The sequence below is a fragment of the Labeo rohita genome, chromosome 9, assembly GCF_022985175.1.
Source record: "Labeo rohita strain BAU-BD-2019 chromosome 9, IGBB_LRoh.1.0, whole genome shotgun sequence".
In the NCBI taxonomy this organism is placed as follows: Eukaryota; Metazoa; Chordata; class Actinopteri; order Cypriniformes; family Cyprinidae; genus Labeo; species Labeo rohita.
The window spans coordinates 2,510,419-2,535,188 of NC_066877.1; the positions used below are offsets into that span (position 1 = coordinate 2,510,419).

At 36.4% G+C, this 24,770-nt stretch overlaps 1 protein-coding gene across 4 annotated transcripts in view; it reads right to left on the bottom strand.

Moving 5' to 3' along the window:
• ppp1r9ala (protein phosphatase 1 regulatory subunit 9A-like A) overlaps positions 1–24,770 on the bottom strand; it is a 58,287-nt gene that overhangs the window by 13,071 nt on the left and 20,446 nt on the right. For all 4 annotated transcript variants that reach the window (XM_051119077.1, XM_051119075.1, XM_051119076.1 and 1 more), the window contains exons 3-9: positions 11,852–11,984; positions 9,069–9,189; positions 7,235–7,339; positions 4,529–4,655; positions 1,188–1,346; positions 1,044–1,097; positions 725–954 (exon numbers count right to left, since the gene is read on the bottom strand). In XM_051119077.1, coding sequence (XP_050975034.1) covers positions 725–954; positions 1,044–1,097; positions 1,188–1,346; positions 4,529–4,655; positions 7,235–7,339; positions 9,069–9,189; positions 11,852–11,984 — 929 coding nt within the window. The remainder of the gene's footprint in view (positions 1–724; positions 955–1,043; positions 1,098–1,187; positions 1,347–4,528; positions 4,656–7,234; positions 7,340–9,068; positions 9,190–11,851; positions 11,985–24,770) is intronic.

The following is a 24,770-nucleotide window of genomic DNA, read 5'->3' on the forward strand; positions in this document are numbered from 1 at the left end:
TAATTTTGAGAAAATAGCAAGATATGCATTATAATTAAAATCTACAGATTCAAATATATGTGTATTTTGGATGTTGTAAGTTTTCTTTCAATTAGTCTGAAAGAAGAAATGCTATGGAAGCATAATACCACAAAATCTCAAAAATGACTAGTTCATGATAAAACAATGGTCTTTCAGTAAGTGACATTTTAAGTGACTAGGGGCTGCCACAACAAACAAAACAGCATTATTATTGTTCCAAAAACTAAATCGCAGACTATATGTGACCCTGGACCACAAAACCAATCGTAAGTAGCATGGGTATATTTGTAGCAATAGCCAACAATACATTGTATGGGTCAAAATGATTGACTTTTATTTTATGCCAAAAATCTTAAGGATATTAAGTAAAGATCATGTTCCATCAAGATATTTTGTACATTTCCTACCCTAAATGTATCAAAACTTAATTTCTGATTAGTAATATGCATTGCTAAGAACGATGCAATATTTCAATTTTTTTTTTTTTTTTGCATCCACAGATTCCAGATTTTCAAATAGTTTCAAATATTGTCATATCCTAGCAAAGCATACATCAATGGAAAGCTTATTTATTTTGCTTTCTCAAATTCAAATGACCCTTATGACCCTGGTTTTGTGGTCCAAGGTCACATATACCAAGGATGATCACAAAGCAGTAAAACGTTATACTAATAGAAAGGTTAGTGCTGGCGTCACAACTCACTTTTGCTGATAGTCCTTGAGCAGTTTCTTGGCTTTGCTGTATTTTTTATCCAGAGCTTCATACTGGCTCTGCGTGTCATTGAGTTGTTCGTTGATGCTTTTACAGAGAGCCTGAGCCTCCAGCCAGTTCTTCTCCATCTGAGCGATTCTCTCAGAGTTCTCCTGAACGCTCCTTTCTAACTGAGCTTCCCTCGCCTCCCACGCCACACGCTCCTCTGACGACTCTCTCAACTATAACAGAAACAAAACCATATCAGTTACAACACAAGGAACTGCTGCATGTTTGATATAAACATATAAGATGGTTCATAAGAACGTACTCGCTCTTTTAGTTCATCTACTTCAGCTTCTGCAATCGTGTGTTTTATCTGGAGCTGAAATTAAAACAGAATATGCATGAAATTATCAAATGGTTAATGGGAATTTATTACAAATGAGTGAAATGCACAAAAGAGGTCGGTTACCTCTTTAAATCTGAATGTTAATTGAGCGGTGTCCATGTTTGATGGCAGGAACATTTCCTCGCTCTCGGGCAGGTCGTACACTTCCACGTTCCTCCTGCCGAAACTCGAACCAAGGATGCCATCCTCCCCACCTTCCTCCTCATCCTCGTAGTGCTCGTCCTGTCATGACATCAGAGACGCAGACATGATATAATGCATAGAACAAGAAACAACCAGTCCAAAAATAGTTGAGAACAAAGTTGAGAAATAAGTTATGAATTAACGAAGTAACCCAAGTATAATGAAAACTGCGAAATATTAACCTTTCAGAATTCAACAGCTTAACTTACCTGCACAGGTACCAAAAACACAGTGGTTCAAAACTCCCAAATCTGTTTCCTCATTCAACAAGGTGGATTTTTACATAGTTTTGCATACTTGTGAACATTCAACAGAGCAGTTCTGGTGAAATTACAGCATGGCTAAAAAAGTCAGAAGGTGTTTCTTTAACTGAGCTTTGCAGCATGCCAGTCTAAAGGTGTGGTCGAATTAGCTTTGGTGAAATGGTACATTTCAATAGTTGTAGCAATGCATAGCTCACACACAAGTCACTTGCAAACAATGTCGCTTTCTGTTTAACCACTTTATTTTTTTTGGCAAAATTGTCAACATGATTGCCAATGATGTTAAACTACAATTATTGAATCAGCGATGAACTGACTTTAATGGGAAAACTGGATGTTTACTATTGTCCTCTTGCATTATCGACACACTATTTTCCTGTTTAATACTGTGAAGCTGCTTTGACACAATCTGTATTTTATAAAGCACTACACAAATAAAGGTGACTTGCTGGTCAATGCAGCAATTTCACATGACCAACAAAACCTGCATAGGGAACTTTTCTGCTCCTGTGCGAAATTCCCGAAATGTTATTACTATTTAAGTGCATTATGTGGATTCAATGGATTACATAATTATTGAAATGGATTTTGCCAAGCAACGGTAAATGTGAATGTACCTTAAAACCCTCAGACAACCAAAGATCCAAATAAACTTAAAAAGGTACATGTGGACCAAGTTAGCAAGTTTTGGCTAGTTAGCATGGTCCAGTTAGCTCCTGCTGTTGGGTAACACTTGTTGGGTAAGTTACTTCAAAAAAGTAAATGGTAACACTTTACAATAAAGTGTCATTTGTTAATGTTAGTCAATGTATTAGCTAACATGAACAAACAATGAACAATACATTCATTACAAAACAAAGATTCACATATAGTGTATTCACCCCCTTGTCACCCAAGATGTTCATGTCTTTCTTTCTTCAGTCGTAAAGAAATTATGTTTTTTGAGGAAAACATTTCAGCATTTTTCTCACTGATATGGTGCCCCAAAACTTCCAAAATGCAGTTTAAAAGCAGCTTCAAACGATCCCAAATGCGGTTGTAAACGCATAAGATAAGGGTCTTATCTAGCGTAACGATCAGTTATTGTAATAAAAATAATACAATTTCTATACTTTTTAATGCCAAACATTCGTCTTGTCTTACTCTGCCTGAATTGTTTTTGTTCCGGTTTAGGGGAAGTTAGGGGATGTCGAAAAAGTCCCACCTCATGTTCTCCCTCACCTTCAAAATCGTCCTATATCGCTATTTTACCTTTTTTGTTGCGGGTGTTTGATCTTCTTTGCATGTTCACTTTGCAAAGACTGTGTCGGTACTTCTGCAGTGATGTAGGATGATTTTGAAATGATTTTTGAAGTTGAGGGAGAAAATACGATTGGAGTTTTTCAACATACCCTAACTGTCTTGAGTCAGAATACACAGAGTTCAGGGAGAGAAAGGAAAAACGAGCATTTGAGATTAAAAAGTATTTAAATTGTTTTTTTTTTTTTTAATGTAAATAACTAATCGTTTCTCTAGATAAGACCCTTCTTCCTCAGCTGGGATCGTTTACAACCGCATTTGGGATCATTTGAAGCCGCATTTAAACTGCATTTTGGAAGTTCAAAATTGGGGCACCATATCAGTCCATTATATGGAGGAAAATGCAGAAATTTTCTCAAAAAACAATTTCTTTATGACTGAAGAAAGAAAGACATGAACATCTTGGATGACAAAGGGGTGAGTACATTATCTGTACATTTTTGTTTTGGAAGTGGACTTCTCCTTTGAATGTTAAAGGGAATCAGGACACCCGTAGCGCAATGGTGCTGTATGTCGGTGCGCTGCTCACAAGGCTATCGCCGCTGACTTATTTGCTCATGTTAGTTCACAGAGCATTAACTAATGTTAACAAACACAACTTTAATCATTTTTAATAATGCATTAGTAAATGCTGAAATTAACATTACCTAAGATTAATAAAAGCTGTAGAAGTATTGTTTATTCTTAGTTTATGTTAACTACTGTGGTTAACTAATGTTAACTAAATGAACCTTATCGTAAAGTGTTACCAAAGTAATTAATTTCTAGCTACTGATCACATCTTCAATGGTGTAATTAGATTACTAATTACGCTTTCTAAAAAGTAGTGCATTACTAATTACTTCATAAATTCCACATCAACCTCGACCAGTTGGAAAATACAAACATAAGACGAGAAACTGCTCTTTCAATCCTTTTAAATAAATAATATAAAATTGCATAAATTATTCTTGAACCTACCAAAGTATTTAAGGGAGAAGGTTATATTTAAATATACATTTTAACATCAGATGTTACATTTTCATGTTAAATCCACTATTGTTGTATACAGAATTGCTTTACAGTCTATACCAGTGGTTCTCAACTCCAGTCCTCTGGGCCCACTGCACATTTGCACATTTTATATGTTTTCCTCATTTAATGCACCTGATTCAGATCATCAGCTCGTTAGGAGAAAGATCCATGAACTGAACTGAGTGTGTCAGATTCAGAAACATACAAAATGTGCAGAGCAGTCGGCCCTGAGGACTGGAGTTGAGAACCACTGGTCTATACAGTATTTAATGCAATTTCATCAGAAGTAACAGTAATTAAATTACAGAACAATTAAGAGTAATCCCTTTATTTTATATGCATTACACCCAACACTGGCTGTAACCACACCAAAGCGGTTCAATAAATGTTTCTTTATTGATATCATACTGTATATATCATGAGGTAAAGCACTAGCTGAGGAGGTAAGTAAATTGGTACACCATCTATTTATGAATTTATAATAAACGCACTGATACTTTCAGAACTACTAATTAAAAATACACAGGGACAAACTACTGATACTGAGCTAAAAAGTAACCCCAAACAATTCCGTATCACTCCAAACATGTACAATGCGTAAGCACTGACGTAAGAAAAAAAAACCATGAGGTGCTTTTTACTGACCTCTTCAGTGGACTGCTCGTATGTGTCATCCACCTGCTGCTGCTGCTGCCGCTCCTGCTCGAGGGTCTCACTGATCAGTCGTGCCACCTCACTTTGAGTACCTGGCTTCTCTCGGCCAATCAGAAACCTGGACATGGTGATTGACAGGTCAGCAAGGGGGAAACAAGGATGATTACGTGTGAAACGTATACCAATCTGCTGATATCAGGTAGAGAGGAAACAACAGAGGCTGTGTGAGTGTTTGCATTGTTTATTTGCATGTGGTGAAGAGGTCTGCAAACCTGCTCCTGGAGAGCTACCTTCCTGCAGACTTCAGTTCCAACCCTGCTCCAACAAGTAACCCTGAACCTCTTGATTAGCTGGTTCAAATGTGTTTGATTGGGGTTTGATCTGAAGTATGCAGGCTGGTAGCTCTCCAGGAGCAGGGTTCAAGAATCTTACGGATCTAGAGCCTACAGTTCTCTACATGCAGTATAGCAATCACATAATTTGCACTGCAGCCAGTGAGCTTGCTTGCTCAACATTTAAACTGTGTGGTTCAGTATTTACAGCAAGCTGGTCCTGCAGCACAGAAACAATCCACTTCCCCCAGCTCCATCTGTCTAGTATCACGTCTAGCATTTACAGTCATGGCCAAAAATATCAGCACCCTTGCAATTCTATCAGAAAATGCAACACTTCTCTCAGAAAACTGAGAAAATTGCAAAACTTTTGGTGTGTAAGAAATAATTGCTTCAAGCATGTGATGCTCCTGTAATTTGTATTTAGGGCAACATTGTAATCACACTTGCAACCAGTTAAAATGGAAAAAAGCTGACTCAACCTTTGTGTTGTGTGTCACACTGAGCATGGAGAAAAGAAAGAAGTGTAAAGAGTTGTCTGTGGATTTGAGAGAAAAAAATGTGGAAAAACATGGACAATCTCAAGGCTACAAGTCCATCTCCAGAGATCTTAATGTTCCTGTGTCCACTGTGCACAATATCATCAAGAGGTTTACAGCCCATGGCACTGTAGCTAACCTCCCTGGACATGGACGGAAGAGCAAAATTAATGAAAAATTACAATGAAGGATTGTTCGAATGGTGGATAAAGAACCCTGATTAACTTCTAAACAAATTCAAGCTGATCTGCAGACACAGGGTACAACAGTGTCAGCTCGCACTATCCGTCGCCATCTGAATGAAAAAGGACGCTATGGTAGGAGACCCAGGAGGACACCACTGCATAAAAAAGCAAGATTGGAGTTCGCCAAAAACCACAATCCTTCTGGGAGAACGTACTGTGGACAGATGAGACAAAAGTAGAGCTTTTTGGTAAAGGACATCATGGCACTGTTTACAGAAAAAGAAATGAGGCCTTCAAAGAAAAGAACACAGTCCCTACAGTCAAACATGGTGGAGGTTCAAAGATGTTTTGGGGTTGCTTTGCTGTTTCTGGCACTGGATGCCTTGACTGTGTGAACGCTATCATGAAATCTGATGATTACCAAAGTCGCCAGTGTCAGAAAGCTGCGTCTCCACCAGAGGTCATGGGTCTTCCAGCAGGACAATGACCTGAAACGCACTTTAAAAAGCACTCAGAAATGGTTACAAACAAAGCGCTGGAGAGTTCTGAAATGGCCAGCAACGAGTCCAGATCTGAATCCCATAGAACACCTGTGGAAAGATCTCAAAACAGCAGCTGGGAGAAGGCATCCTTCAAATCTGAATGACCTGGAGCAGTTTGCAAAAGAAGAGTGGTCCAAAATTCCAGCAGAGAGGTGTAAGAAACTCATTCATGGTTACAGGAAGCAATTGATTCAAGTTATTTTTTTCCGAAATGGGTGCTACCAAATATTAAGTTAAGGATGAAAATAATTTTGTCCAGTGCCTGTGTTGGAATTGTATCAGATTTGACTTTTCTTTTGTGTTGTTCCAATGCAAACAAAAAAAAAAAAAAATAAACATATGAGTACCAAAACATTTGCAACTGCAACAATTTTCTGAGAAAAGGGTTGCATTTTCTGACACAATTGCAAGGGTGCCGATATTTTTGGCCATAACCGTATGTCTGTTTATTCAGCATTTCGTATATGGTAACATCAGCGTGCGTGTATCTCTTAGCAGTAGCCATATTTGCTCTGCAGCAGCGCATATAGCATATCTAGTCTGATAAACACATAAAATACATATTTTCTTTTGTGCTCAACAGAAGAAATAAACTTGATTTGGAGCAAGTGGAGCATGAGTAAAAGATGACAGAACTGTCATTTTTGGGTGAACTGCCCCTTTAAAGAACTCGAGCATTTACAATCTCAAAACTATATACGAAACATTAACAGATCTATTTTTTGATAACATAACTAGTAACAGTATAGTTAGGCTACATATTACATGTGAACAATCAGTTAGTCAGCATGAAATGAAAATTCAAAGTTTCATTTCAATTTAATTCATTCAAAATGAAAAGTCCTGCCTTACGTACATCAAAACAGGAATGAAATCTACTTGTTTCTGACTTCAAATCTAATGCATCTTCACAAGCCTCTTTTCATTATGTAAAAACAGCTACAGCATGCTTTGTCTCTTTACATGCCAGTCAGATGGTCTCATGCTATCTATCTGATAACACAAGAATTAAGAAAGACATCTGTGACAACATTTATGGTGATGACCACACTCAACTAACTAGACTGAATGTGAGTGTTTAAGACAGGGCAGGACCAACCTGACAGTTCCCTTTGTGTTCTTAAGGACTGTCGCAGCAAAGAGTTGTGTCACACCCACCAGACTGATGCTGTCCACCTCCACAATCTGATCATTCACCTGAATCCTGGAACAGATAATGATGATCATGATATTACAATGACAAAAGTAATATGTCTAATAAAGCAGTCATCAATATATACTTAATTACAGCCAGAACAGCCAATCATTTTAGAGACAAATACTTCTAACCAGTGCTGTGAACTGCTAAAATACTTAATAAAAATATCACGTGACACTGAAGACAGGAGTAATGATGCTGAAAATTCATCTTTGCCATCACAGGAATAAATTACTTTACAATATATTCAAATAAAAAAGTTATTTTAAATTGTAGTCATATTTCGCAATACAGTATTTTTGATCCAATAAGCAGCCTTGGTGAGTATAAGACACTTCTTTCAAAATCATTTAAAAAAAACTTTGTGTATGTTTGAGTATGTTTGGGCCTTAAACTTAGCAGATTTTGTGCAGACAACTAATTTAAAAATATGTAAATATGTAAAAAAGTACATGAAATGTAATTCACTCTACCAGTTACTTTATTATTTGATAACATAACATACATTACCTTCCACAAAGCTCCAAACCATACTCTAATGAAAACCTCTAAAAGTCAACACTTTGACAAAGTCAAACATCTAGGCACTTTAATTCAATGCACTTCAGACTGTTGTAAATGTGCTGCTAAGCGCTGCACTGTGACGTGAAATATACACTAAGTACATTTTCATGACACCATAATCAGTAATATTTAAGCAATCATATCTCTCTGGCCAAAGCACAGCTTGCTAACACTTCTCACACCTAATCTGCACTCATGACCTATTAACTATACATCATAACATGTTTATGACGGACACCCCTGGGGCCTGATACCCAGCTGGGTTGCTTTTTCCAAACGGCAGTAAGTATTTCAAACAAAGTCTGCTTTAAAAAGCCTTCGGCAGTTGGCAGGGAGTGCTGAGATGCACAGGAAAGAGGAAGTGTGTGTTTTCTGTACTGTGACACAGTCATAAATGCAGTGTTTGGACAGGGAATGTTAAACAGCCCATCAGACAGATCAAACATGTGTGTCCTGCTTCAGCTGCCCTCAGGAAGCAGCACACGAAGACATGCCCACCACTACTGCAACCATAAAAATCACACTAAACAGGGCTCACCAGTCTATACACTGTTCAAAATATTGGTGTTGGTTAGGTTTTTGATAGAACTCTCTTATACTCTGCATTTATTTGGTTAAAAATACAGTAAAACATTAATATAGTAAAATATTTTTGCCATTTAATGTAATAAATTTTTTTAGCATCATTACTCCAGTCTTCAATGTGACATGATTCTTCAGAAATCATTCTAATATGCTGATTTGCTGCTCAAGAAACATTTGTATTATTATCAATATTAAAAACAGTTGCTCTTCGTCATATTTTCATGGAAATCATGATACATTTTTAATGAATAGCAAATGAACACCAACTATTTAAAATAGAACTGATCTGCAACAATGAAAATGTCTTTACTATGTAATTTATTGATTTTATTTGTCCTTGTTGAATAAAAGTATGCATTTCTATTAAGAAAAAAAGGACCAGTTAGGACAATATTATAAGGACACAATATCAAGGCCAGTTGAGGAGAAGTGTGATCTTACTTTTTTTATGCAATCAAAAATAGGTTTTTTCATCTGATGGATGAAAATCATCTGGAAAAACTCTACACTGAATGTCTGGTTGTTGTAAGAAATTCTGTTGTGCCCGTCCAAATGTTTCATCTTTCAATTGATCTTAAGATCTCACCTCCCATCCCTCTCTGCAGCTCCATCCTGCGTGATGGTCTTGACGAAGATGCCCAGTTTCTCCAGACCCTGGTCTGCCCCGACACCCATCCCTATAATACTGATCCCCAGCCCTTTATCACCTACACAAAGAGACGTAAGAGAGTAAGTCTTAGATTTTTTTTTTTTTTTTTTTTTTAACTGATGCAGGCATTCTCTAACATGTACAGTTCCTTCTCAGTTCAAACAGATACTTTATTGGAATTAAACCAAAAATAGAATCAAAAAAATTTAAATGACTTGAATGACTGAAACATGAATTTATTAACATATGACCACAAACATTTACAGTTGAGTGTCTTGGCAGGGATATTCATTTCACATGCAAAGATGCAAGCCAATCATAATGATCATTTACATACAGAGCTGGACTTCTCTCATGTTTAAGTTGGTCATGTGAATTTGCTGCACTGGGGGACATTTCCTAAAAGCTAAATATGGCTGCAATTTCTCTATTGAACTCTATTAGTTATGACAGAACTTGGGACTATAGTTGATTTTGGGAACAAACCTCTGAACAATAAAAAGCTGCTTGGTTTAAAAGCAATTAATTTCTGTATCTCATACATCTCTACACTACTGACAATGGATCTATTTTTGTCAGTGAGATGGAAAAGTCAGCGTGAAAACTAAATTACAAATGTTTCTGTAATTCAAAAAAACCTGTATGACATTGTTAGTCAATTTATAACATAAAACTCTACAGAGGTGTAGAATATGGTGTTTCACAGTGTTAAAGGGGTCATGACATGAGAAATCAAATTTGTCTTGATCTTCTAGGATAAAGACCGTTTGTTTTGATGCGTTTGGTTTAAACAACTTGTTCACATCTTTGTGCAGATATCAGAAGGATTCCAACGTAAAAAGTGGATAGTTTATTTTCATCCCGGATCATGTCAGAGGATTGTTGGGACTTCGGAGCATGTTGTTTTATAATTAAGGCACAGTTTCATGGAGAGTTCACAAAGAAAATTTAGTTGAAAGATGAAGCGCTAACTAGATCTGACTGCAGCTGCATCACAAACTGTAAGGAAATGATTTCATAATGCTTTGTCTGGAAATTACAGTTTTGTTTTGTTTTTTAATCATGTTGTCAAAACACTCAAAACATGCAATAGCGAGGGGGCGTTGATACTGTTACCTACACAATGAAGTTAACCAATCATAACAGTGGACGATTACGGAGAAACCTTAAAGGACACGCCCCTTAAAACAGGTCATTTCAGACAGAGGGTCAGAATGAGGGTTAAAAATAATCTTTTTTTTTTTTTGTGCATGAAAACTTTATTAACATTATAAGTAAACCTCAAGGAACATATTAAAATAATAAAAAAAAATCCATGTCATGACCCCATTAAAGGAGAAGTCCACTTCCAGAACAACAATTCACAAATAATTTACTCACCCCCTTGTCATCCAAGATGTTCATGTCTTTCTGTCTTCAGTCGTGAAGAAATTATGGTTTTTGAGGAAAACATTTCAGGATTTTGCTGCACATAATGGACTTGATTGGTGCCCCGATTTTGAACTTCCAAAATGTAGTTTAAATTCAGCTTCAAAGGACTCAAAATGATCCCAGCCGAGGAAGAAGGGTCTTATCTAGTGAAATGATTATTGTTTTCAAAAAATAAAAATTTGTATACTTTTTAAAGCACAAAAGCTCGTGTAGCACAGGCTCTGGGATGCGTGTTCTTGAACGATTCGTTCATTTTGAACAAATCTTTAATGTGATTTGGGAAGAACGAGTCGTCTCGGGGAGTTCGTCTCCTATTAGGTTCTGTACTGGAATTAGTTCACTTGTTTCGAGTCTTCGGGTTTTTCGAGTGATGAATGAATGACTCAAACCCGAAAACTTGTCAGATAAGAGGTGAGGTGAGCTAATCATAGACTAAAGACCCAGGTAAACAATGAATTAATTTTTTCTGTTTCTTATAGCATTATAGTTTTGTCTTGTTTGTAGTGTGATCAACGTTTGTGTAAGCAGTAGATGTGTTGTAAAATGAATGAAATGACTCGAAAAAAGATTTGATCATTTTGCTGAACGAGACTCAAAGGTCTGAGTTGGTAAAATGATCCGAACTTCCCATCACTACTATGAATCACGTCTTCGAATCACCACAAGTTCATCGTCTGTGTACTCCGGCTCAAAAAGGTAGAGTATGTCGAAAAACTCCATGTTATTTTCTCCTACAACTTCAGAATCGTCCGACATCGTTGTACCTTTTTGTCTGTAAACAGCGTTTGACTTAGGTGCACTTTCTTATCTTTGCGCATTCGCTTTGTAAACGCTGGGTCTGTGGTTCCACCTATGTTCCACGTGACCTTTCGACGTGATTCAATAATACGTGAACGCGCATCCCAGAACCTGTGCTACATGAGCTTTTGTGCTCAAATTTTTATTTTCCGAGAAAAATGACCGATCGTTTCACTAGATTAGACCCTTCTTCCTCAGCTGGGATCGTTTAGAGCCTTCTGAAGCTGCATTTAAACTACATTTTGGAAATTCAGTATCAAGGCACCAATGAAGTCATTATATGGAGAAAAATCCTGAAATGTTTTCCTCAAAAAACATAATTTCTCACAACTGAAGACAGAAAGACATGAACGTCTTGGATGGCAAGGGGGTGAGTAAATTATTTGTGAATTGTTGTTTTGGAAGTGGACTTAAATCAGCAGATGTCACAACATTTTTAATTACTCAATTCCAGAGAGAGTTGGAGTATGTTGTGAAAGACACAGCCTCACCTTTCTCGATCTCCACGGGAAATACGTCCATCTTCTCCACCCGTTTCTCCAGCTCGTATTCTGCAGACGCCGCCACAGGATCCACATCGTCATTCCTCCGGTCGTACTCTTCATTCGAGAACGTGCTGTATACCTGAAACCCCAGAAACACAACAGTCAATTACGGCTAATAACACACATTAACTTTTCATTTACTTCCATAATCTCATTTAATCTCATTAATAACATAATCTCTCATACTTTCACTGCTTATTGTGTGTTTTATTAGAAGGAGACCCCTTCCCAAATCCCCTGCCCAGTATTGCAGTTATTGCAAAAACGCTGGACATTATCGATAAAACCAAAACATCAAAGCTGTAATCAGCTTCTCTACAATTGTGCCAAAAAGGGACAGAATATCAGCCTGGTGAAAGCAGACTTTATTTACTACAGAGAAAATCACTTCAAAACATTTACTGCACAAACATACACAAAATCATTTAGGCCTTAGAGAGGTTTACCTATTCTTTGTAGTCAATAAAGTTTTATAAATCAACATACAAAGAATTTGTACGATGAACTTATGCAGACATTAAAAACGCACCTGACTTTAGTCAACGCATAAACTCATTAAACATAACATAAACCTCAGTGAACTAAACCACAGCTGAGAAAGTGAGAGGATATGGAAAGAAAAACAGTGTTTTTGTAATTTCATGAGATCATTTTATTCTTTGTTTCAGCCACAAACACAAAAATTCTGACAAAAAAAATAAGAGAAAATTATTTATTGTTAAAGATTATTTTTTATTTTACAGTTTGAAATTCTCTCTGTCTACTAAAAATTAAGTCACACTGGTTTGGAATAACATAAAAAAATGTGACTAAACAATGACAATTTTCTTTTTTGGCTGTAGTATCCCTTTAAATAGTCTATCAAATCTTTTCCCGATTAATGAAAAGAGTTCAACGTGTGTGTGAAATAGGAAAGAGGGCAAGCAGATTAAGGCTGAGCACTGTGAGAGAGGAACAATAAAACATTGGGTTTGAGTAAAATGATCTTGCTGGGCTCCACTAATTATATTTTATCAGTCTGAGAGTAGAAATTTGAGGAGAAACTCTATATAAAATGAATCCGACTGTAGACAGAGTTAAACTAGCCTAAATAGTATTATTTTGTGGAGAGACACAAAGACTGGGCTCCAAACTCTGAATGAACAAAGTCAAAGCTCAAATCTTTGCCAGCTCTCTTTTTCTCACACAAGCGTTTTCCTTCAGTGCTCTGTAGATCTGAAGAGAAACTCAGGTATGTCTCATTAGATTAAACTCATTCAGAGCAGGACAGGGAATGAGATCAGTCTACTGATTAGGACTCTTTCAGGAGTGTGATTTAACCTGGTAAACATTTCCTGAATGTGGACTACCTGGAGCATGTCACAGCTTGAGCGACTACACATGACACACACACAATCCAAGCCAACAACAGTCAGTCAGCTCATCTGAGCAGCGCCATACTTTGATCAGACAGGAAACGGACGTTTTTATCGTCACATAAATCCACCTGAGAACTACAAACATTTACTCAGAAGGAACAACATAGATACAGATATCATTACCGCTAACCTCTCTTTCTGTGGAGGTTTAAGAGGGCTTTTTCAACTGCAGTTTTAAGGGGGAAAGAACATGTTAGAGGCGTCCAAAGGATTTTGTAATCTGCATTTATAGCGTTGAGGGTTGTGGTTTGAATTAAAGATGCCGATTCAAAATTAAGAGCAGAAAGAGAGTAACTTTATTACTGGGAACCATCTACATCACAGCAGAGAAAACAGCACTGCTAGTCACTACAAATATGCTGAGCTCTGATGTGATGTAACGCATCTAAGTATATCAGGATGACCCCAAATTAACTGAATGGCCAAAGTCCAATAACAGCACAAAGGAGTATTCACTGCATTCCATCACAGTTACGGAAAGCTACATGTGTGACAATACTGGCAGATTTTCTCAATAGATTCTAAAAACATTTTTTCTTTTAAATATTAATTAGATATGACACTTTCCAGAAGACAACATTTTGATCTTTTAAATAAGAGTTCAATGTATTTCACAGACCACCCAGAATATATATTAAATGAACTTAAAAGAAGCTCATCCACGAATCGTTACGTTAATAATGTCACAACCATGATTCAATATCGTATGACCACTCACATTTACATATAAACCATGTGTCACTTACTTAGCATGTCCTGATGAAAGACAATGAGGTCTATTTTGGTAAGTCTTAAAGGTACACTGTAAAAATGACTGATTTTAACAGTAAAAAACTGAAAAAAATGCTGCAGTAAAACCTATTAATTGGTCAATGGCAAAGCTGCCCTATACTAACTGTATTGGACATTACATGTAATTTTTCTGGTAGTATACAGTTTTTAGAAGTGGAAAAAGAACGTATACTTTACAGTAAATAACTGTAAATTGACATTCCCAGAATTGTACTGGGTTACATTTCACATTTGATGGTTTTTAGTTGAAATAACTATATTTCTTTTCTGTTTTTCTTATCAGTTGTGTGAGTTAGGGTTGTATATTACATCTAATACATCGTGTATATATATATATATATATATATATACACACACACACACAGTACTGTGCAAAAGTCTTAGGCCACTAGTATTTTCATCAGCTAAAAAATGGTTTAAAGTCAGTTAAAGTCGGTCTTTTGCTGTAGTGTGTCAGTAAGAAAATATCAGATTACATTTCCAAACATTCATTTTGCCATTAATCGTAATAATCCAGTGAGATTTTTGTTTGCACAAGGAGTCTGACAACAGCGAGTGCTCTGCTCAGAGATCTGATCTCATCATCATCCAGTCTGTCTGGAATGACATGAAGAAACAGAACAAACTCAGACAGACTAAATCCAGAAGAACTGTAACAAAGTCTCCAGGATGCTTCAAGAAACCTACCTGCAAAGCTGCAGCACTGTTAAAAGTTTTAGGCACTAAAATGAGGATGCTGTCATAAATAGATTTTTTTTATCAATTACCTTCTATTAACTAAATGAAATCAACATTTGGTGCGACCATTCTTTGCGTTTACAGCAGCTTTTGCCCTAGGTGCACTTGCGCAAAATTTTTCAGGTAGCTTTGCAGGTAGGTCTCTTGAAGCATCTTGGAGACGTTGCCACAGTTCTTCTGGATTTACTCTGTTTCAGTTATTCTGTTTCTTCATGTCATTCCAGAGACAGACTGGATATATTATATAATCTATTATATAATAATATAATATATATATATATATATATAGGGTCATTCCAGCTGGAATCATCAAATTTTGGAAAAGTTCCCCACCTGACCTCCTCAGATTTGTCTGAACAAAATCCATGTGATGGGTAATATGCCCAATAGATCATATACAAAATTTCAGATCTCTACTGTGCGTACTTTTTTCACAAAAAATCTGTAAAAAAGTTTGTTTTTTACCCCGTTTTGGCATCACAGTCTGAGTGACCATGTTCAGACTGAAATATCTCCAGAACTAGTTGTGCCAGGTCCATGAAATTTTCTGGGATAAGAGTCCTAGTCCAGAACTGCATGAATTACAACTCACAGCATTGTTACTGAATTTACACCTGAACGCTGGCCCTCTACTTTTCTTTGAAACTATTACTTTAAGGGTTTTCAGATGTCCATAGAAACCTCAATTTTCAATGTATAAGCATCAAACTTGGTAAATGGTCTGATATGTACCATGTCTTTCACATCCTTTGACATCAGACAATAGAGTCTGATGGATGTTGAGATATTAAGGTCCAAAAATGGAAAAAAACTCATTTACACCAATGTTCAGAGCAATATTTCCCATGAATGACACTAGGTGTGAACAAAAAACTTGTTTTTTTGAAAGAGCATATTGTTATTGATAAAATATAAAAAAATTAGGACGGGGTTTTGCCTCATTTTTCTGTAATGATTTTTTTAAAACTCAGAGTTTCGTCACTGATCCTATTGTTCACTTTTGCTATTCAACTTGGTATGGGCATTTCAACAGAATTTATTAATCTTCCACTTATACAAAAAATACAAAATACAAAAAACGTACTTCCAGACATGAGTCACTTTAATAATGTATACCACCAACACAAATAAATGTGTGACATAACAGTTACTGAAAGTTGTTCATGAAAGTGTCTGAATCCACAGTTTCATTTTCTTTTATGACATAGCATCGTCCAGTGGAAGTAACTGGCACATCAATTTTCATTATGATGTGCTGGAGAGGCACCCAACAGACATCTTCCCTTTTTGGCCAAAAGTAGCCTCTAGCTGGGCCATGGGGATGCAAAAAAAGCACTTGAATGTCTTGCTCTGTGTCAGAGACGTCTCTGATGATACCAACCCACCACTGCCGGTCATACACACAAGTAACATATTGTCCTGGGGCCATATCTGTGATGTGAAGGCCTTGTTCAACTGGGTCAACCTCAAAGTTGACATGGAATCCTGGTGTTCCTGATACTCGACTGACCTTAAAATTGATCATTGTTGACTGATTGACTGATTGATTGATGCTAGATCTCATACCACCTGAATATTATTATTTCTAATCAATACTGCCCTCCTTTCTCAATGAAAATGGATGTATTATTCACTGGATTGGGTGGAACATCAAGATTAGGTACTTATGTTGCATTCCATTGAATGTCGGTAGTCGGTGAATCCGAGTTAGTTCTCCCGATGTCCGTCGTAAATGCGTTCCATTGTAACAGTTGGCAAAAATATGGATGCCTACGGATAATTCCAACCGACTCGGTCTGCACTGAACTGGCCCGAGTGTGTGTTTCGGAACCCCAACTTAAGTGGCCGTTCCATTGCACTTTCCCGAGGTGGAGGTCGGATTTCCCCGAGTCCCGAGCACAATGGAATGCTGCATTATAGCATTAATTTAGGCATATGAGTTCAAAATAGCTGGTACAACAGTAGTTGTGAATGTCACATAACAATGATTTTTTTAAAAATTATTACAGAAAAATGAGGCAAAACCCCATCCCAATTTTTTTATATTTTATCAATAAGAACATGCTCTTTCAAAAAAAAAAAAAAGTTTCATGTTCACACCTGGTGTCATTCATGGGAAATATTGCTCTGAACATTGGTGTAAATGAGTTTTTTTTATTTTTGGACCTTAATATCTCAACATCCATAAGACTCTATTGTCTGATGTCAAAGGATCTGAAAGACATGGTACATATCAGACCATTTACCAAGTTTGATGCTTATACATTGAAAATTGAGGTTTCTATGGACATCTGAAAACCCTTAAAGTAATAGTTTCAAAGAAAAGTAGAGGGCCAGCATTCAGGTGTAAATTCAGTAACAATGCTGTGAGTTGTAATTCATGCAGTTCTGGACTAAGACTCTTAGCCCAGAAAATTTCATGGACCTGGCACAAATAGTTCCGGAGATATTTTAGTCTGAACATGGTCACTCAGACAGTGATGCCAAAACGGGGTGAAAAACAAACTTTTTTTTACAGATTTTTTGTAAAAAAAAGTATGCACAGTAGAGATCTGAAATTTTGTATATGATCTATTGGGCATATTACCCATCACATAGATTTTTTTCAGACAAACTGAGGGGGGTCAGGTGGGGACCATTTGATGATTCCAGCTGGAATGACCCTATATATATATATATATATATATATATATATATTTTATATAATTTTTTTTTTTTTTTTTTTAAGCTGCTTGTGATGTTTATCATATGACTTTCTCATCACCACCTCCTTTTGGTGGTTATCAGTGTATTACAAAGGTACAAAATAGATTTCAGTACTTCAATAGGTTGGTATATTAACATTATACCAGTTAATAAAAGTGCTGTATTTAAATGTAAATTTAACTTAAATCCATAAAACCTAAAATGTCGCTACTTTAATTTTTACAGTAAATTTCTGGCAACTACAGCTGCCAGTTTTTTTTACCGTAAATTTGTATTATTTTTTTTTTATTATTATTTTTTTTTACAGTGTAGAGCTGCAAAAACTGTGTGTACAACAGCTTCTGTTGCAATAATCTTGACTAACACACACCTGAAAGATTCTCGGGACAGCTGAAGGAAATGTTACTCACCTGATCATCACGAAAGTTTCATTTGCACAAGTTTTTAATTCTTGCCAAATTAAATTTTAAACTAACCTAGAGATTTTAAACTAATAAAGCGCAAGAGGATATGAAAAATAATTAAATGTACCATTCGTTCTATCTGAGATGGTTTTCTGTTTGTACACACTAGAATCCGCCTTTTAGACAGTGCACAATGCTGAGTCTTATTATCTTTCACATTTTTTTTTTCACAAGTTTCACAAGAAAAAAAAAAACATCACCTTTAGTATTCTCTAATAAGGCTTAATCTATATTTAACGTATCCAGGTGATGACTATAATGTTAGTTTTATATTTGATTTCAGTATTCAATTTCTGTAGTATGTCTCACCAATGCCGTAGCTAAATATGAGGTCACCAAGGTTCAACGTTTTTTTTTTTTTTTACTTTTTGTTTTCTGAATGACTAATTTGCTGTTTGAACTCCTCATATGGAGTGTCTGTACGTATAGCTAATCCACTTTCACAGTTTGCTAGAAATTTTAGCATCTGTGGTGTGAAAATGACGAAGAATGTCGCTGCAAGATGCTGGCGGAGTGAGCGAGGTTTGGCACAGCCTACACCCGTGTTGCCACATCCAGCTATTACAAGCTTCTTTGGTCTTGTCTTTTCTTCTTAATTTGACACTTTAGAAAGTTAATAAAGTGGGAAGTTGCAGTTAAGGGTTAGCAATATCTTTATCTTACGTGCAATACATGTGAACAAATTTTGGGTTTTATTTATTTGTCTGATTTTATTTGTTTTCATAGTAATATCTAGCAACACTGCATCACCAGCAGAAAACTAATAACCTGTGTTATTGCTGATACAATGCCTCATTTGGTAATGTGAACCTGAATACTACCGTTATTAAATCACTGTTAATTTAATTTGTATATTTAATCTATTGCTTGTAACATGTTTATTTGTTCTTATTTTATTACTGACAGATACTTGTCTTTAATAATGTTTAAACAATAGTTAGACTAGAAGGTTTTGCCATGGTCTCAAAAATAGACTTGAAAATGCAAAATGTTGGTGTTGTAACATCCTTATTTATTGGTTACACGGATAACAAAAAAAAAATGAAAGCATCACAGTTGTGGTGGTACTAGTGACAATTTTGGCAGTGCAAGTAAAATCTGAAACACTGACCATATAGGCAGGCAAAAAAAAAAAATCCTTAGAGTTGAGCCCTGCTAAAAACATATGCATACTTTAGTAAAAATAAGTGTAGAATATAAGTGTAAAATAAAACCAGTGCATGCCTGTGTGTGTGTGTTTCATGTTTAGAGTGAAGATGGTAAAGTATAAACTGATGTAGTCCAAAAACTGGAAAAAACTGTTCAGCTTCCCGACCTTGAACATAATCTCCAATCCACACGACTAGACGTCTCTCTGTCTACACACACAGTCGTCTCTCCCAACCACATGGACTAACTGTCCTAACCAATAATAATTGGTCTTAACTACAAGCTAAATAAAACCATACTCCTTTTGTAACATATTTTAATACAGGGTCTCTGCATGTTTGAATGAAATTTAAAAACAATTTTACATTTAAAAATGTATAAATAGAAGTTTTAACACCACAATACAAAAAAAATGAATAGCTGTGCAACAGCAGTGCAACATTAACAGTACAATAGAAGACAGTCATTGTCTTGTGAACTGGACAAAAGAGGCTGCCCTGTATGTTCGACAATTTAACAGAAAGACGTTGCCATTTAACTGCTGCTTTTAACTAGTTCCATTAAATTCAGACTGCATGCACACAACTCGTGCAAATAGGATTTCATCTGCTGTAGATTCAGCAGCTGAGCAGGAAACACTGTCTCACGCTCGCATTCCTCCACACTCCTCACAGGATTTAATCTAAACAGCAGTCTATGTCGGCTTAGCGGCACATTATATAGAGAAGCTCAGCATGAATCTTCACAGAAGCGATTGAACAGAAATCCCTCTAATGCAGTTCACTCACTGACTCTCTGTCTGCTGAGCTAAGAAGCTCGTTACACAGAGGAAAAAATCTAAATCAATAATTTTATCTTGATTTACAGAGAAATATCTCTACAACAAGTTCAAATTTATTTGAGAAGCTTCTGAAACTTGTTTTCTTCAAGCATAAATTTAAACCTAAAATTCTATTTGCCAATAAAGGAGAAAAATCAAGTAAACAAGTCTTAGTATTTAGTCCAATTTTGCTTCTCACGTAAACTTATTTTATTTTAAGACTGGAAAAGCAAGACAAAAATACTGGTTATAAAAATGACTTTTAGCATTTGAACTTGCACCATGACTAAACCTGTGAACACACTGAAAAACCATCTAGGAAAATAATAGAGAGCGAGACAGAGAAAGTGCAATGACTGCGTGTTAATTAACTGTTGAATATATTTGAGGATTTGTGTGCGTGTGATGAATGGCAGGCCTGCACTGACCTCACACCGCTCTGTGGTTACACTTGGCCTCTTTTTCTCCTTTTTCTTTCTTTCTGTCTCTTTTCCATCTCGCCTGTTGCCATGGACGACGCCAGCTATTCAAACAATGTTCCTTTTCTTTGCTGAAACCTGATCGCTCACGCTCTCTGAGAGTGAGAAAGAGAATCTGTGCTGTGCTGTTCACACCTGCTTCAGTTACACGACAACATTCAAACACCTTCCTGTCTGACTTCTGACTTCCTCTCATCCTCATTCTGAGAGCAGTTACATTTTAGCTCACCAAAAAATTAAATTCTCATCATTTACTCACCCTAATATTGTTTTTAACTTTGTATGTCCCACGAAAGTTTAATATATTTTATGAAAATATGATACAAGCAGTTCACATGTGACTCGTGACTTGCTAAATCCAGTACACTTATGAAAGTCGTGCGATAGCTTTGTATGAGAGACAGGCTGAAATTTGTCATTATTTACCGATTATTTTCCTCTCCAGTGAGCTGCTTGCCACTGCAACTGGAGCCAATGAGCCAAACTTTAAAACGGATAAGGTCGTAGCCACCACAGAATGCCAAAAATCACTAATTACTGTCCCTCAGTATTTAATTTTTAATGCTGCTTCGCTCAACTTCATTTGTTGCGCTACATTAAGAGAAAAGTACATTTCTTAACATGGTCTGCGCCTGTGCTCAACGTCAAAATGATTGAGCTGGACAATCAAATACAAGAAGGCGGGCTTTACTGTTCACTGAAGCCAAGCATGAATTCAATCACGAAACTCCAGTTTTATGGGTGAAAGAGGAACAACATAAGTAGCAGCTAAACATTTAATATTTGACAAGTAGAAATGTTAAACGACTGACAGTAATATCCAGCGATGCACACTACTCTTAGATCTCACCGTTTTGAACTGAATATATATGATATTATTTACAATGTAATTCATAACTGAATGTGACAAGACAAGAAAGTCTTGTCCAGAAGGAAAAACGATGCATTAAAGGAGAAGTCCACTTCCAGAACAACAATTTACAAATAATTTACTCACCCCCTTGTCATCCAAGATGTTCATGTCTTTCTGTCTTCAGTCGTAAAAAAATTATGGTTTTTGACGAAAACATTTCAGGATTTGAATGGACTTTATTGGTGCACCAATTTTGAACTTCCAAAATGTAGTTTAAATGCAGCTTCAAAGGGCTCTAAACGATCCCAGCTGAGGAAGAAGGGTCTTATCTAGCGAAACGATCTGTCATTTTTTTTGAAAAATAAAATTTTGTATACTTTGCGCGTCCACGATGCTACGAATTAGTGATGGGTCGTTCTTGAACGATTCGTTCATTTTCGAAAAAAATGTCTTGGGTGTCCCCAGAATGTATGTGTGAAATTTCAGCAAAAAATACCCCACAGATCATTTATTATAACATTTATCATGTCATTTTTGGGGCGTGTCTAAAAAAGAGCTGTTGTGGTATGCATCACTTTAAATGCAAATGAGCTGCATATTTCCGCACCGTCTTCTGACTCTCTGCAGACATCTCTGCTTTGCATACCTACAACAATAAACGGTCGCTAGAAGCAACATGGCAGAGCGAGAGAACTGGTGTTCAGCCACACATATGGGAAGCCAAACACACCAAAAGTGGGCCAAAACAGTGCTATGTTACAGGCCTTGCACCACTGAACAGACAGCGTAAGTTGTGTTCGCACACTGCCAACACACATTTATGTCCAAACAATGTAAAAGTGGATATCGCATAACAGGTGCCCTTTCAAGACAAGGTTACACCCTTGTAGTACAGCAACATTCATACTTCAATGCTTCATTGTATTTAACTCTGTATATTACTTTAAATACCATGTCATCATTTACAATGATGGGCAACCAGGGCTGTCAAGTTCAATAAATGTCCAATGGCATTTCTTATAAACATCATCATACCTGCCATGGCACATCTGAAAGTGCAAAGTTGAAAAATGTGCAGAAGCATGCATAAAATTTGAGAACTATGGAAGACACCGCAATTTTCAGGGCTTATTAAATCTGGATGTGTTCCTCACACAAAGTGAGTACAGAAGAAGAAAATAGGAATCGTCATAAAATTTGCATAAATGTGCCTTTTTGATGCTTTACTTGATACAGTAACTGTTTGTAGGTTTAAAACCCTTGGTCACTGTATACCTTCACTGTATGGAAAAGCACCATGAACATTCTTCATGCTCACATGAGGGTGAGCAAAAGAACAGAATGTTTAACGGCAATGTTTAATGTCTGACCACTGTGCGTGTTTTATGTGGCGTCCTTACATTTGTAATGTGGGTGAATTAATACTCAGTGTACATCTGCTTAACATTTACATTTTAACTCCAGTCCAGAGAAAGACTGGAACGCCACACCAGTCGTTCCCTGGATGTCTCCGTCTCTCTCTTCAAAGTCAATAATTATGGTTCAACTCCTTTAAGCTACAACAAAGTGTCTCACACACACAAGCTGTTTGAAGTAAAGCTAATTCAAATCCTGCTCAGGATACACTGACATGCTTGCGTGAGAGCAGGGAACACACACATATGCATATACTGTATATTAGCCCACAAACTGTACAGACTGCAGCTGTACACATATGTAAATACAAACTGTAACATTACCACACATAACCACAAAGAGGAAAAAATGAATGGTTAAAAAATCTAACTGAATGCTGTTTATTGTTGAAATAATGAGCCAGTCATAGAGCACTTTAAACAGACACCTAACTGGAATTTTATTTATTTTTGTTACTATGAAAATTGTGTATTTTACAAGGTCAAGAGTTTTTTTACTAATCCTGTTTGTGCTAGATGTCAAAATCCTTGATTTTTATGGTTTTGTAAGTTATGAATTTATGTTAAATTAAAATTGTCAAAATTGTGACATTTTTGTATGATTTGTATAGTTGAATATTGCCAAAGAAGGTCATGATCCCAGTAGTGAAAGGTTGGATACAGACATGTTATGTGTTTGAAGTAATAAATTGGGAATTGCAACTTTTCTTTCCTGTTATGATATCGTTTGTTGAATTGGGTTGCAGAAGGGAAAGGACCGAAACTTCTTGGGAAGGGTGTTTATGTTCCTGAGACTAAAGAACAAAACAGAACATGATTAAAAAAATAATAATAATAATAATAATAATAATGGCATGCATGAACAAATAAATTATAGTAAATACTGCAATATTCAAAACAATAAGGATTGTCCATTTTGATTTCATGTTGACTTTAGAACTAGATCATGTAAATGCAAAATTATTATTTTTATTTTTTTTGGACACAGTGTACACCCTTCATCAAAAGTGCCAATTAGCAGCACAGTAATTAACATGACTAACACCAGTAGTGCACTTCTACACCTTCACCTCAACAGCACCTCACACTCCTGACAATTTACAACATATCATTCTGATTCAATTCCACCCGTCATAACGGAGCAGATTTAGTGATATGTGACAACAGGCACAGCATTAATATATGCTATATTCTTTCTGACCAATTTAAACCACCCAGTTTCATGCTGTTTAATATTTGACTGATTGTCAGCACACGTCATGAAGGTCACAAAGAAAAGCACAGTACAACCAGACCAATGCTGCACTTTGCAACCACTTAATAATTAACTGTTTTACCTTTTTTTAAAGATACATATATTATTAATTTGCTGTGGGCTACAGTTGACACCCTGGTCAGTATTTTTTTTTTCCATCACTGAATTTAATGATAAACTGCCTTTAACTGATAACTGAGTGTTTACTGTTGTCCTTCTGCATTACTGACACACTATTTTGACACTTTTTTAGTTATATTTTTGGGCTTGTTGTGCCTTTAATGGACAGGACAGTAGAGGGTGACAGGAAAGTACTGGGTGGAGAGAGAGGGGAGCAGGATCGACAAAGGACCTCGAGATGAGAATCGAACTCGGGTCGCCCGCGAGCACACGTGCGCTATACGTCAGCACACTAACCACAAGGCTACTGGCGCCGACATTTTCACACGATTTTATTACTGTAAAGCTGCTTTGACACAATTTGTATTGTTAAAAGTGCTATATAAATAAAGATGACTTGACTTGACTATTTTTCCTTTACTTACATTAGGGCTGTCACGATTCCTCGATTCAATTCAAGTACTCAGCAAAACACTGGAAGTAGCACATTCCACAGACAAGTATCCATGAAACACATTATTAGACCATTTTCTAAAGCTACATGATATATTTAACCAATTAAAAAATTATAATAATAATAGATAACGGTATTGTGAATTCACAAACTCTACGATTCAGTTAAATAAATATATGCGCTGTGGGTTTAATATGCGCTT